The sequence below is a fragment of the Chaetomium tenue genome (genome assembly GCF_020726465.1).
Source record: "Chaetomium tenue strain MPI-SDFR-AT-0079 chromosome Unknown F5144scaffold_6, whole genome shotgun sequence".
NCBI classification, from domain to species: Eukaryota; Fungi; Ascomycota; class Sordariomycetes; order Sordariales; family Chaetomiaceae; genus Chaetomium; species Chaetomium tenue.
Window position 1 is genome coordinate 798955 of NW_027117334.1, and position 14782 is coordinate 813736.

Below are 14782 nucleotides of genomic sequence, written 5' to 3' on the forward strand. Positions count from 1 at the left end.
CGCAAGGTAAAGCAGCCATGTCCAGTAATCCAATAAAGACCGTCGACCAGGCAACGCGTGTATATCTCGAACCTGGCCAAGATGGGTATCCAATGTTGAGCGAAATACGGAGAAATAGAGCCGAGAGCACCAAAAAAGAATCAGAAGAGTAAAAAGTAGAGACATGAAGACTTGAAGAAGAAGGACATCAAGCATATCCACAATCATCACCAGCCATAACCAAAACCCCCAAAACACCGGCCTACGACCCCTGCGGTCCTTGTGGCGGCTGTCCCCCACCAGGATGATGATACTCACCACCGCTCCCCTCCCACAGCCCACCCCCATCTAACCCCGCGGCCGTCTGCCCCGCCTGCTGATCACGCCGGCCATAATACCCATGAATCTCGGCGCCCTCATCCAGCGGCTCCAGCCCCGCCGCATCCAACCCTCCCTGACCGCCACCTCCATTCCCACCGGGCCCCTGCACGCTATCACTCCGCCGCCTCACATGCCCGCGCCCACCACCTCCAATACTGGTATTGCTGCTGGACCGGCTCCTGACACCCGTGTTGTGGTGCGTCACCGCCGGCCCGGGCCCGTGGCCACCACCACCACCAGCGGCAATGGCGCCGGGTAGTTCGACGAAGCCGCCGGAGCCGTCGAGTTCGGGCATGCCGGTGGTTGCTGTCGGTGCGCCCGTGGGGGAGAAGTAGGGGCTGGCCATGCCGCCGTTGTGGTCGCTGCCGTCGGCGGATAGCTCGCTGGCGTTGCTCTGCTGGCGCCAGTGGGTGTAGGCGTAGCCGCGGTGGTGGGTGGTGCTGGCGCTGTCGGTGCTGGCGCGGATGCGCGCGGCCTGCATGGGTTGTTGCTGGAGGGAGGCGGCGGCGGCGGTGTTATAGAAGTGGGCTGGTCCCGGGGGGACGTCGAAGTAGCCCGCGCTGAAGTCGGGGCTGGCGTGTCGTGAGCGGTCGTCGGGGAACATGTTGGGGGATGGGGTGAAGCCGGCGGAGTCGGCGCGTCCGCGCGAGCTGGCGGCGCCGCCTCCGCCTGGTTGGGGGGTCGGTGAGGTGCTGTTGTTGGCGGTGGTGACGGATGGTGGCACCATGAGGGGGTCGACGCTCATGTCGTCCATGTCGGAGTGTAGTTGGCGGCCGTAGTGCTCTTTTTGTGCCTGTGACTGGGATTGGGTTTTCTTGCCACTGGATGAGCCGCGCTTGGATTCCATCACATCTTCGACCTGTTTTAGTCGGCGGATGATGAGGAACGCCGCGACTATCACCACAATCAACAAAACGACTACACCGGCGATGATGCCTCCGATTGCGCCACCACTCAGACCCCCATTGGATTCGCTGGATGGAGAACTTGCTGGGACCTTGGGGACGCTGGTCGGAATGAATTTGACGGCGGCGCCTGTGTCGTAGGCGGTCTCGGTGGGAATGGTCGGGGTGATAACCGTCACGGCTGTCTCAGTTTCGGTCACAGTTTCTGTGCCAGATGTCGACGTCAAGGTTTGTGTCACAGTCGTGGTTACTGGTTGTGTCGGATAACAGTAGGCACCTGGACCACATCCCAAGCCATTCCTGCAACATCCATCCGAAGCTGGGCAGGCGAAGTAATTCGTCGGACACACCAAGTTCGTGAAGGTTGTACCGGCAGGAGGGACACAAAGTTGTTCCTCCCCGCACAAAAAACCGACTGGACAACAACCGGCTAGATTCATTCCCCTTGGGTCAGGTTTTATTGCCAAATCTCAACATCGCAAGAACACTTACGTCCGTTGACCGTACACGCGTAATATCCTGCTTGCCCGCAAGCCGTCGTAGGTCCAGCGGTTGTCGCATAGCATGAATCTACCGCGCAGGCATATCGAGAAGGACAGCAGCCGCCGTTCAGTGACGGGGCGCAAGAAGTGTGCTCGGTCGGGCAGGCTCCGTCATCTCGGCGCATCAGGCCCAGGTGCGCCGTTATTTGCGCCTTCGGGATCCTGTGCACATCCCTCCATTCCCTCCCCACATGCGACGCCGATGCATCTCTCCCTAGAACCGCGAAGACGAGGACAACGGCGCACGACGAACAGGACCATATGCTGGGCATGGCGGCCTCGGTCGCCTGGCGGACTCGGGGGTGCGCGTACCGGCGCTTAGTTATCAAGGATCAACCAGGGTCGGGCAATTGGCTGAACAGGGTTCTCGGACGGGAATGCGCAGGGGGACCAGGCGGCGCGGACGGGATGCGCCTTGTACTGTGTATGTATAATCGGCGCCGGTCGTTGTTGTGTCGCCGGTTGTTCTCTCGTTTAAGGTTTTGGGGCGTTTTCTCGAATGCGGCCAAATCGAGCAGGCAGCGCCTTTTGTTAGTTTGCTGAGCGGGGAGGGGGCTGAGCTTTCCGGGCGCCACTTGGGGGGTGTGATGGGAAGCAAAGTTCACCACGCTCCCACGTTAGGTTGTAGTTCAGCGCGTTGGTGGGGTCTTCCACACCAAAACCACGCCGAGCCTAGAGGTAGGGCTGAGAGATTGGAAACGGGAAGGACTTGCGGAACGAAGTATTGGGTCGTTTACTAGCTGGTTCCTCCACTTGCGTAGGCCAAATTGATTGGGATTGTGGGTTGGGCTGAGCATGTCGGCACGTCGATAAGGTACCTACCAGTCATGAGCTCTTCCTTCACGGGAACGAATGGGCGGACGGCCGCAGGCCCAGACTCGCGGGATGCGATCGTCATGCTCCCCGCTTTAGTTACAAGACAGGGACGATGAAGGGGTTCTCTTGAGTTGACACCTTCCTCTGGGCTGTACGTTTGCAGCGACTCGCAGGACGAGGTAATCCCACGTCCTCCTTCCCTTTGGGGCATTTATCTGCCTGGCCCCCTCGTGGTTGGATTCGTGGCGCTGGGCCCGACAACGAGAGGTTGTGTCCCAGTCAGCATTGTGGTGATTGGCTCATCCACGAGGTCGTCATACACGGACGCACCGAATGGGCAGCCACCTCAGCTTCGAAAACCACCGCCAGGTGATCCTGGGGGCCGTAAGATGCTGCTGATTCCCCGACAAGCAGCGGGCTGCGCTGGTGAGGGTGGGTGAGGCCACTAATAATAGCGTTACATGGTATGCGAGTGAGGAACCAACTGCAGCGGGAGAATGCCGGAGCGGGAGAGTCGACGATGAAGGAGGGGCGGGGCAGCGGTCCAAAGAGTAGCCGATGGTGCATTTAGATGACCATTCTCGTAGGACATCCTTCCTATAATTGGGACGTCACAAGAACAGCACGGCAGTAACTGACGAGGCTTACCTTTGGCGTTGATTAGGTTTCCTTCTACGCCCTCGTTCACCACCGAGGTCAAACTTCGCGGCGGAGACCACTCTTTCAACGAGGTTTGTGGCTGACGTACCGAGGTTGTCTGACGGTTTGGTCCAAACCCTGCCTGCTCCTGTTGCAACAGAAAACCTTGGCTGGATGGGCGGTCCGGTCGAGTACCTGTCCTTCGTAAAAGGCACGGTCAGACCAACGATTACGTGTGGGTTTGCTGAGATCTCGCATCAAACCACGCGGCAACTAGTGCAGTGCGGAGAGCGTGGTGGCGCCATCGTCCGTACATATATGCATCTCGTCACGGCGCTAAGTTGTCTCATGTTTGCACGCCCGCCGTTGAGTCTCCAGGTCCAAGCAAGGATGGCGCCTCAATGGTTCACGATGGGAGCGGGGGCCAAACACACTGAGCGGAGCTTTTGGAAGCAAAGAGAAGATGAAAGCTGGGGAAATCCGGGGAAAAGGGATTATCCGCTTTCGCAGACCCCGCCGTCGGGCAGCCGCGGCCACCTGCGGGCAGTTGAGAAACCCTGACTGGCGGCCCGAGCACCTCCAATTCACCCACAAAATCCCTTCCCGGTTGAGCTTGGCTCTGCGTCTGCCGCTTAAAATGCCGGATCACGAGGACGAATCCTCTGCCCCAAGCCAGCAGGATACGACGAAGCGATACGATTCATGTGACGGGCATTCCTCGCGACAGAGCGACAGGGTACGGGTATGCACTGACAATGCGGAGCTGCAACGGACCTCCCCGCCATCGCAACAGGAAGGCCAAAATGGAATGCTGTGTCTCCATGCCCTCCCCTCCGAGCCCCCTTACCTAACATCGCCGTCCCTCGGCGCAATATCCGGCTCAATCGAAGTCAATTCATCGTCCCACGAGATGACTGTTCCTGGATGCCAGAAGCCTGGTCACGGGATGACGGTTTATTCGCAAGATCTTCCCGTTTGGAACCGGATCGTGCACCCTAACGTGCCTAACTACCACTGAGCCTATTATTCATCCCGACTCAAAGCGCCCCTGGCAGCGGGATCCCGGGGAACCTGTACCTTACCCAGCAATTCCCCGACAGTGGAGCTGCCGCCCTGAATTCCGGCTCTGCCATCAATCAACAACACTCTGGGCGATCGCTTCTGGCCATCGAGATCCAGACTAGAGCGTTGAGCGGTCCGGCAGATGGCCCGACACCATCTAAGCTTTTGCATGAATGCGACACTAGAGGAATGCCTCTGCATAGGCGATATGGATGCACTTCGGGTAGCCAGCCCCAGGGGCAAGGGGTGATTTGCTCTCCAGGGCTCGTCAGGGTAACAAATGACAGACACAACCGAGCCCCTTTCACCTCCTCGTGAGCCCGAGCTCAGGGCCTTATCCCTGAAACAGACCACCAGGTTCGGAGTTCCAGGCACGCGTTGCCCAGAAGAGACCGGAGACCCTCCCCGATCCCCATCCCCCCGCACACCTTTCTCCGCAGACCTCACCTTGCCGAGCTTCCAGATGCAATCCCGATTGGTCATCCCCGTGGACGGCAGGAGGAGAACCTGGAAGCAACATGTGGATCGTTCATCTCGACTCGACCCCATCCGACCATTGTCCCGGAACCCTGAACCTACGTCAAACCAACTTTGTCATGTGTGAACTACTAACTGCCCGTCGTCACCGTCGTCCGACTATGTAGCCTGCTTCCACTTCCCAAACGACAAGTGATGGTTTTAGGGTTGACTTTGTGGCGTCGGAGATTGTCTTTCGTTTTAACCTTCGCCTCGTCCCGCTCTTGTCTGCGCACAACCGAGCCGACCACCTTCTCTTCTCCAAGTCCCCGAAAGGATCAGCAATTGCCACCGGCTGTCGTCACAGCACGGTATGGGTGGTTACAGCAGTGACTTATAAACCTACCGGACCATCACAATCTTCATCTCCAATGGCGGAAGTAGGAAACAGAGGACAGGCGTTGTCCATTGAGAAGCACGACCTGAAGGATCAAGCCCGGAAATATTACTGGAAGGTGAACAACTCACCGGCAGACACGAAGATGTTGTTGTATACAAGACTCGCCCCCCCTAAACAGCCCAAGAGGCGATCAAGAGGCGGTACGTATTTGAAGTGGTCTCTTAAAGCCCGCATTGGTCAATCCCGGCGGTTCAGTATCTCGACACCAAGGTACTAACCTCACCGCCCCTCACATAGGCTGTACGTTTTGGTACGTGAAACTCTAGCGATTTTTGTCATGATCCATCTTCTACATACCTAGTGACCCCCACTCTAACCGCCATGAAGTAAGGAAAAGGTTTGTTCAGAACAGCCCTACCGCAGAGCCATTTACCTAGCTTGGAGGCTTCGAGCTGACAGAAAGAACAGAAGAAGAAATGCGACGAGAAGCGGCCAAAATGCAGCCGCTGCGACGAGCAGGGCACTGAATGTGCTTACGAGGCCGTGAAACCGCGCCAGCGAAGGCGTCGCGACTCGGTGGCGCCCGGAAGCCCTTCTGACCTGCATCTAATGACCCGAAGGTTGTCGCAGGCCAGCCACTACAGTCACGAGTCGGATTTCTATGGCCACGACGATGGGGTTCTTGGAAGCATATTAGCATACTCCCTCGATGACCCCGTCATTGTGAGTCCATCAGACAGCACTTTTGAGGGCTACGCTCTGTCATCCCTCGCACCGAGCAAATTCTTGGACGGCTGTGGAGAGGATGCCTCGGACGACGGCCCGTCCGCTACCAGCACTGCAGTGATCCCACGGTCGAAGTCCTTACACCCAGACCTGGCCATGATTGCACCCTGCCCTGTCGCCTCTCCCCTCCTAGAGTTCTTCTCGCCAACCTTCTCGGAATTCTCGGACAAGCAAAATCGCCGGGCACTCGTGGACCACTTTTGCAACGTCCTATCGCATCTCATCGTCTTCCGCGAGGAGACGGGCAACCCCTTCCAACAGCTAGTGCTGCCACTTACCCGAGGGAACTCCCCGGTCACGTACGCCATATTCGCGCTTGCCTGCGCACATCTGGAGTACCGGGGCGTAGAGAATGCAGAAAAGTCGTTGTATTTTCACAACATGGCCATCCGAGGCGTTGCCGAGTTAATTCATAATAGCAGCAAGGTCAGCAGGAACGAGATATTGGCAGCGATTATGCTGCTAGTGTACTACGAATGCGTGAGTCATGCGATATAAAGTGACAACTGAGCGATGAGCTAACAGTGACGCAGCTCGTTCAAAAAGGGCAGTCCAATATTGTAGCAGGCCACCTCAAAGGGGCTCTTACCATCATGGGCAGCGCGGCGGACCCGGCAGATTCGACGAGTATCTTCTTGGAGCGCGTATGTTGGCCCATGTCCAAGTATCCCAGCCCTATGGAAGTCGATCTCGAGCTTACATGACACAGGCATTCCGCTTCTACGACGTGATCACAGCACTCTCCAATGGCACGCCACCACTCTCAGCAACCCCCACGCCGGGATGCCTTCAGCCGCTCCCTCCGCTCGGCGCGCCCTCCATCTCACCGCTGTGCAACGTCGACACGCTCCTCGGCATGGCCACGACGCTGTGGCCTATCATCCACCGCCTCGCTGGCTTACGCGCCCTCAAAGTTGAGCTCGAAAACGCCGTCCGCACGAACGGGAACCCCTCCAAAACCGCCGTCCTTCGCACCGAATTCGAGTCGACCGCCCAAGCCATCGAAACCGCCCTCCTCCAATGGCAGCCCCAGCTCCCGCCGAACTTCACGCCCGATGCTAACCCGGACGCCGATGCCGATGCCGACGCCGATGCTGATGCCGTTACTGACGCCGACACGGCCGCCGAGACAACAGTACCAGCGATAATACCCATAGATCCCCAACTCATTTCCCTTCCCTCCCCCCACCCGGGACCCGCCGACGCCGAAACCGACGACACCGAGACCCACGCCTTCACCGACACCGACATCCCCATCCCCATCCCCACACCCAGCAACACCAGCACGCCACCCCCACCAACCCCAACACCGCCTCTGACCTCGACCAATCGCGCATCTCCTCCATCCACCACAACGCGCTCGCCTACCGCCACGCGGCCCTCGTCTACCTGTACCGCACCGTCCTCTCCCACGCACGCACGCACCCCTCGGTCCAGACGCACACGCACCTCGCGCTCACGCACTGCGTGTCCACGGTCTGCCACCGCGGGCCCATGTCGGCGCTGCTCTGGCCGCTGTTCGTGCCCGCCTGTGAGGCTGTCACCCCGCGCGACCGCGCCCTGGCGGATAGAGCGTTTGTCGAGATTGATAAGCGCCAGGGGATGCGGAATATTGAGAGGGCGAGGGGGATTTTGGGGGAGGTTTGGCGGCGGGCGGATGGGGAGGTGGATGGGGGTGGTGTTGCTGGGGAGGGAGGTGGTGAAAATGGAGGTGGTGGTGTTGAGGAGGATGGGGAGGAGTTGTGGAGGAGGGTGTGTAGGGAGATGGGGGTTAGCATTGTTTTTGGGTGAGGGTGAGGCGGTCGGTTGATGCACACAGACGCGGATGGACGGAAACGCTTTTTAGGGGCGAATGTCGGTACAAAGAGACGACTGGGGTTGTGCGTGCGTTGGTGATATGGCGATGGCTCCCCTGGGATATCAGGGGAAAGGGCGTCAGGTGCACAAGATGCGTTTTTTTGGGCGTGGACGGGCATAAAGAAAGGGGTTGGTGGACGTCGACGGCGTGTTCAAGTACATAGCCCGCATCAGGGTGGTGAGTGACACGCGGGGGCCGGTCCGTCCCGGGGAATGTGGCGCAAGCCTGAGACTCAACTCGACCGGTCGATAAGGCGCCCCGGGGAGTGCGTTGTATGGGGAAAGGTTATTGTTTTCCTGGCGCAGGCAGTGAGGGCAGACGGGGGAGAAAAGGGGAGTTCAATTGTTATTGTTGTTACAAAACTACCGACGTACATATGTATATTTGGTATAAACATGCAGAATCTGTTGTATCGGAGAATACTATTATTCTATTGCTAGGTTCATACACGGGCCGGGCCTCTCACTCATTCACCTTTTGCTAGTGATGGTTTACTTTTGTATCGTTGAGCCGGAACTTCACTACATTGAGGTCATCTAGTGAGGATGGTTTCCTTCTGAATAACTATAGTTACGTACCCCGTGGGATATCTAAATCGAGTATCGGAAGCGCTTGTATGAGGAGCACTCATGTGAGCCTCACGGGAGGATACGTCATGTATCCTCTGGTTCTAGTTGATAAGAGCTCCTGAGCTCCCAGTTGTACCACATTGGATCCCAAGATGCACCATAGCAGTGTGGCTGGAATCTGCGAGCCTGGCAAAATCGATCTGCTTCACATGTCCCAGTTTGGACAGACCGTGGCGAAGGATGGACTTGGAAGATCGCTGCAGGGTCTTGCCTGCTGAAACGTGCATGTGGGACTTGGCCAGCTCGGCCAGTTTCCCTTTAGGCTATTTTGAATCCGCGCCGCTGGCTCAAAGTTGGGGATGAACCCTCCACGACACCGATTCAAGACTGGCAAGACTGGGCCGAGACTGGGAAAGAGGCAGAAGGGTTGGGCTTTGTCTTCACAAGGATGATAGGCTCAACTCGAGCGGCTTACTAGTAACACACAGTATGTTCGACTCGGCGTGGTCGTCTGTTCCGGCCTGCTCCTCTTGTCGAGGGCCGGTCGGGGCCGTCATTGGTTCCGGAGGCCCAGCGCCGAGTCCAGCGCCGCAGATATGACCCCATCATGCATCCGAATGATGTTGCTGACTGGACACGCGGCTGGTCGGCTCGAGAACAGGTTGCAATCAGGGCTGTGGACTTTGACTAATCTTACATAAAGTATGTCGGGTTGCAAGGGATACCTCAGTGCCGGGTCCTGTTGGAGAGTCTCGACGCGGGGTTATCCACAGATTGACATGTCCGATTCTGGGGTTGTGCCATGGCATCGGCCCACTCCCAACGTCGCTTATCCGGGTCATGTCACGGGTTAGAGTGCCATCAGCAGTTCAAGTTTGGAGACGACGCTTGTGAGGCTGCGAATGAAAAGGCCCGAGAAAGGTCAGAGGAATGGTGAGATCGACGCAAGATGACCATGTTCGGGCCCACTTGAGGCCAAGCTGTGTAACGGTTCCGTCTTTCCCATTATCCCAGTTGGCGGAGAAATGCGCTGAAGCTGGAAAATAAAATAAAATAAAACCGAAGCGATTTTGGAACGAAATGTCAGCTATTCCCAAAAAAAATGAACGGTTGGTTGACCAAACAGGCAGGCCTGACTCGGCCGGGTCGGGACGCTGGGTTCCCTTCCGTGCGGGAAAACGATAGTTGGAGCGCTAAGCTGTTTTAGGCGGCAATAGAAGCTGGAACTCGAGCATCTGTTGATGTCCCAACCTACTAGCAGTGTGTAAAGCATGATGGCAGAATCCCGCATTTTCCCCGTTTATCTTACTATTTTCCTCCCTTTTTGAAGATTATAATTGGAACTTGAATATCGAAACGGTCAACTTCTAAAATGGGCCTTCATGGGGAAAGTGGATCCGAGCAAAAGGTTGTGTGTGGGGCCGTCGTGCACAGATCATCTTAACACTTGCGTTATCCATCGGATGGGACGCTGCCGGATTTGATCATATTGTTGGAGAAAAGAAACGAGGAGGGCAAGAAAAAGATAGGTAGATGTGCCTGCCCGGCCCTGCCATGAATGTGCCGAAACAAGTCATTTTTTTGGAGAAGCAGAACTGCACCTGCAATTGGCAAGTTGCATGGGCCAATGGACCCGCCAGTTAGTTTAGCGCATCTAGCAAAAAGGAGACGAAACCATCGTGCCATCCGTTATCGTCCCCTGCCCTCCGCGGCGCACTCGGAAGATGACCAGGCGACATGGCCGGCTTCTTGCAACGAAAGGACTTTCCGGGGCCATGGCACAGGAGGGCGTACTGGCGCACACAGCCAAGCATCTCATCTCCTATTCAACTGACTGTCGCTTTTCAGTTTTGCTCGGCGCTGCTAGTGACCGAAGACTCAGGGTGGGCCTGGGGTGACAGGGTGACGGGAAAGAGGGGTTGTGGAAGACAAGCCATGATCGGGAATCAAGCAGGAACGATGATGGAAGCTACCGCTAGGAATCAGGAATCAAGCAGGAACCATGGAGCTACTGTCGGCTTGCATGTGTCCGAATTACGGCTCAGCCGACTGGCAGCACAACCCCCCTCCCAATATTGATCTGTTCTTCAGCTATTGGTCTTTTTTGGTGATTTTTTTGGGCGGCTATCATTCGCTCGGCCGTTCTCTCGCTTGCCTGGGGAGCCCAACCGTTGCAAGGCATCGTGAAAGCTGCCGGCACCTCTCATTTTGCCCGGGGGCTCTTTCCGTGCTCTGTTCCGCTCTTCTCCCCGCCCCCCATGCCTCAATTTCTTTGGCTTCTCACACCCTTCCCCCTTCCCCCTCAAAATTCCGAGCCTGAGGTTTTCAATCTTCTTTTTATCGCACCATTCGGTGCGCTGCTGAGGCTCCATTGTCCATAATTGACGGACAAAGGCACGCCGACTCCGAAAGATAGTTCCAGCCAACTGGCACATGACGCGAAGAACCAGCACAGAAGCTCCGCAAAAGGATCGCTGATCCTCGGCCGCCACAAGTTGCCCACCGCATTGACTGGCCTCTACACCTCTCTTCTCCCAGTCGGCAACCCGAGATGACTTCCTCCAAGGCTCTCTACTTGCTATCCGCCTTATGATCATGCTGTGCATCTACTGACCGTCACGACTGAGCCCCGAGGCCTTGGGACCGCTTCCTCACACTGCAGCGCCAAGACCACATTCAGTCTCATTATCCTCTTTTCCCCACCAAATCCCAACACCCTCCTAATCGATTCCTGCTCAAGCCAGAGCGCGGGTATCCCGCCATCTAGGGCTCATCTTACCGAGTCCGCCCCAGCGCCCTAGCCGGCTCAACATGGTTTTGCTATGAGGAGCGCCCGACATGACCACCCCGATTACCGGAGCCGTGCCGCCACCGCCGAAGCAAATCCGCTTTGTGAATAACCAGGGTCAACCCCCGTCTAAGCGACGGAGGATCAATGCAGCGTACGTCTCCCTCCATCTGCTTGCCTTGCCCTCAATGCCCTTCCTCGTTACCCATCCCTCATACCCACCCCCGGGGCTACTCCGGTCACCCGGCATACCCCATAGCCCAACGCGCGCCGCTGTTAGGTCTCGCCGCCGAAGGGGTCTATGTACCACATTTGGATGGGATTCTAAGACTGCACAGGTGCTTGACATGCCGCAAGAGGAAAACGCGATGTGCGGGTGAGAAGCCGGATTGCTCGACTTGCAAGAAGAATGGGCACGTGTGTCTGGGGTACACGGATCTCGTGGACAGGAAGAGGGGGGAACCTGGGTACGATGAGTTTGTGGTACCGAAAAGCGAGCCGGCGGACACGCCCAATCTAAACAATGGCACCGGCAGCGCCTTTCTGGAGGAGGACGACGAAGATGACGAGCGGGAACGAAGACGCTGGATGAACAAGACTGCGCCGCCGACCGCCGGGTTTGTCGATCAGGACGCCATGTCGAGAAGCGACTCGCGCTCAAGCACAACGGTCGTGGCAAGTCGCCCCCACGAGCCCAACAACGATTGGGACCGAGATGGCAAACCGCAGGGTTCGGCCAACATCATTAGACACCCCAACGTGCCTCGAAACGGCTCTTACTCGGAGGACAGCCGGAGCACAAACAACCGGTCGCCCGTACAATTAGAACGCCACCGCGTGCCGTATTTTCGATATTTCGGCCCCACCGCCATCGTCCCTGGTTTTAAGCAGATGGTGGTGAATGTGTATCGCGACAGCAGACGAAAGAGCCGGGGCAACTCGTTCTCGACTACCTCGCCCGGGTCGCTGTTCGGCCAAGGTACTTACCACAATCACGCTCTACACCACGAGACGGCCGTGGAGACGCTTGAAGATTTGCCGATATACGACGTGAACAGCTCCGGCCCAGTTCATTCCTTGATCATCTCCCTCGTGGATACTTTCTTTCTCCATCTTGGCTGCAACTACCGTTTCCTGCGCAAGGATCGGTTCCTGCTCATGCTCAAGGAAAAGCGGATCGAGCCAATCCTGGTTGATGCCGTGTGTGCCCTCGCCGCCCGTTTCTCGGAACTGCCTATCTTCACGAACAATCGCGACGGGAAGCTAAAGCGGTCCGAATACGGCCATGTGTTTGCCCAGCGAGCCAAAGCGGCGATTGTCGACACCTTTCCTTGCCCCTCAGTTGCTGCTGTTCAAGCTTGCCTGTTGGTGGCGTACGAGGGGTTTGGTGCCGACCAGGATAGCGCGCTGTGGATGTATCTCGGCATTGCCATCAGGATGGCCGTTGATCTTGGACTCCAAAAGATGGAAGGCGTCAAATATCAGGGTGAGCGCGACCCCTGGTACACGAGATGCTGGAGCCGGAAAGACCCCGACGGCACGGATGGCATCGACAATAACCACAATGATGAGGAGACTCTGAGCCCGGATGAGCAACAGGAAGTGGAACAGGAACGTATCGACACCTTCTGGTCGGTCTTCGTTTTGGACCGCGTTATTTCGTCAGGAACGGGCAGGCCTGTGACTTTCCGCGACGACGATTACGAGCTCTCACTCCCGCCACCGACAGTTGACCCCGTTTCGAACTGGCCCGACCCGTTTCCTCCTTTCATCGAGATTATCCACCTATACGGCCGCGCCTCAGACGTCCTCAACAACATCCGGAATGCCAACGACCTCACCGAGGAGAAGATGCACAAGCTCAAAATCATGGAGCGGGACCTCACGGCAATCTACCAAAAGCAAGATCAACGCCTCCACTTCAATGCTGTCAACTTCCGCGAATATGTGAATGCAAATCAAGGGACCACCTTCATCCTGCTGCATTTTTGGTTTCATGCATTGGTCATCATCCTTCATCAGCCCACCTTGCTCACGCCATTCCATAACCTAAGCCCAACCCAGCTGTTGGCGAACAGCCCAGAGCTGCCAAACAGTCGCGAGCTGTCCATGTCAAGCGCCAAAACGATTGCCGATATCCTGGCATTCGCCGAGTTGATCGACCCCAAGAGCCTGATTGGCAATCCGTTCACGTCACAACCCATTTACATTGCCGCCTGCGCCTTTCTTATGGAATCGGTCGCGAACACCTCGCAGAACCCTTCGCGCGAGACTTCATTAACCCCAGACCTTAAAGCCGATCAATTTAAGTCGCCCGCTGGAAGATACAATTCGAACCACGACCCTCGCCCTCTGAAGCATTCGCTCCTTGCGTCTGCTGCCAACCAAAATTACCAGCGCTGTCACAAATCCCTTCAGCAACTAGAACAATATTGGGGCGGCGTCGGCTACATCCTCACGGCTTTAGACCAAAAGTCGAAGGGCATTTGGGATTGTGAGATACTCACCAATGAGGAGTACGAAGCCATGAAAATGGCGCGGCGAGGTCCTTTGAGCCGCTTGTCGAGATTCGAGCATCCTGCCTCACCAAATGTTCCGCCTATCGCATACTCACTCACTGGTACCACGAACTCCCCTAACTCCAACCTTACCGTCCTCTTTCAGGGCAGCCTCGGAGCGCAGTCCGGGGCCCCTGCTTCTGCCTCCGTCACCTCAGTGCCGCCACAACCATCATCCGTCCCAGTGTCTGCGGCAACCCCCCCGGGCAACATGATTTACGACCCCATCCGACAGAGTCTCCCGGAAACACCCCCCGCATTCCCACCGGCATACTTGCAGCCGAATGTTTCGGCCGTGCGCTACCAGTCCCACTCGTCCAAGGCGCACCGGCTTTCGCAGTCGCCGGCAATCGGCAAGTCGATGTTGAAGTACGAGTCACCATCCCCCGGCGACCTAGACCAGGGCAGCCTACACCACGAGATTAAGCCGCCTTTGTATGGGTCGCGGCCCAGCCACGGCCCCCTGCATCACTCGTCCTACAGCTACTCCGCGTCGATGCACACAGCGTACGACGTTATGGGGCATGACCGCTCACCGTCTAGCACGCCAACAGATTCGGGCATGGGTCAGCCACATGCATCACACAGCCATGGTCATGGCCATGGTCATAACCACAGCCATGACAACAGTGACGACCATAGCCACCACAACAGCTACGAGGCAGATTTTGCGCAGAGCGGCTTGGTGTCCGGTTCGTACTCGTACATGGGTCTCAATCCCATCCATGATACCATCACGTTCAACAGCCAAGAGGTTAACTTTGACATGCTTGGGCTGCAAAGCGAAATGATGCCGCCGTGGCTAGAGATCCTGCCGGGTGATGTCTTGGGCGGATTATTTGAAGGTGGTATCATGGGGGCGGCTCAACACATGGGGTAGCCATCCTCTAGCCCTCTTATTCGAAGTCACTAGGATGGGGAGGTGTCGGCTGTACTGCTGCGGATTTGAGTCATTTGGCTAGAATCTGGGTATCATGTTTTTTGGCTACATTCAAGTGGCACCTTATGTTCTGCGACATTGTTTGTCTTGATGTTGCCTTCCC

General features: G+C 56.9%; 3 protein-coding genes across 3 annotated transcripts; 2 read left to right on the plus strand and 1 right to left on the minus strand.

Annotated features, from left to right (window-relative positions):
• Positions 1–241: 241 nt before the first annotated feature.
• On the minus strand, positions 242–2447 carry F5144DRAFT_656358 (uncharacterized protein; the record flags this gene model as incomplete). The annotated part of the gene is made up of 2 exons (XM_066793159.1): positions 1758–2447; positions 242–1470 (listed from the first exon to the last, which is right to left on the minus strand). The coding sequence occupies exons 1-2, from the start codon at positions 2077–2079 to the stop codon at positions 242–244; spliced, it is 1551 nt and encodes a 516-aa protein (XP_066639495.1). The 5' UTR covers positions 2080–2447.
• A 2764-nt stretch (positions 2448–5211) lies between these two features.
• F5144DRAFT_605307 (fungal-specific transcription factor domain-containing protein) lies at positions 5212–7757 on the plus strand (the record flags this gene model as incomplete). The annotated part of the gene is made up of 7 exons (XM_066791418.1): positions 5212–5380; positions 5478–5490; positions 5568–5577; positions 5649–6446; positions 6500–6610; positions 6676–7101; positions 7251–7757. The coding sequence occupies 7 exons, from the start codon at positions 5212–5214 to the stop codon at positions 7755–7757; spliced, it is 2034 nt and encodes a 677-aa protein (XP_066639496.1).
• A 3358-nt stretch (positions 7758–11115) lies between these two features.
• Positions 11116–14782, plus strand: F5144DRAFT_338654 (fungal-specific transcription factor domain-containing protein). The gene is made up of 2 exons (XM_066784203.1): positions 11116–11335; positions 11520–14782. Exons 1-2 carry the CDS (start codon positions 11232–11234, stop codon positions 14617–14619), a joined length of 3204 nt encoding a protein of 1067 aa, XP_066639497.1. The 5' UTR covers positions 11116–11231; the 3' UTR covers positions 14620–14782.

Coding starts and splice junctions, on each gene's coding strand:
- F5144DRAFT_338654 (XM_066784203.1), top strand. CDS start 11,232: ATGACCACCCCGATTACCGGAGCCGTGCCGCCACCGCCGAAGCAAATC. Junction 11,336..11,519: donor CGACGGAGGATCAATGCAGC/GTACGTCTCCCT, acceptor AAGACTGCACAG/GTGCTTGACATGCCGCAAGA.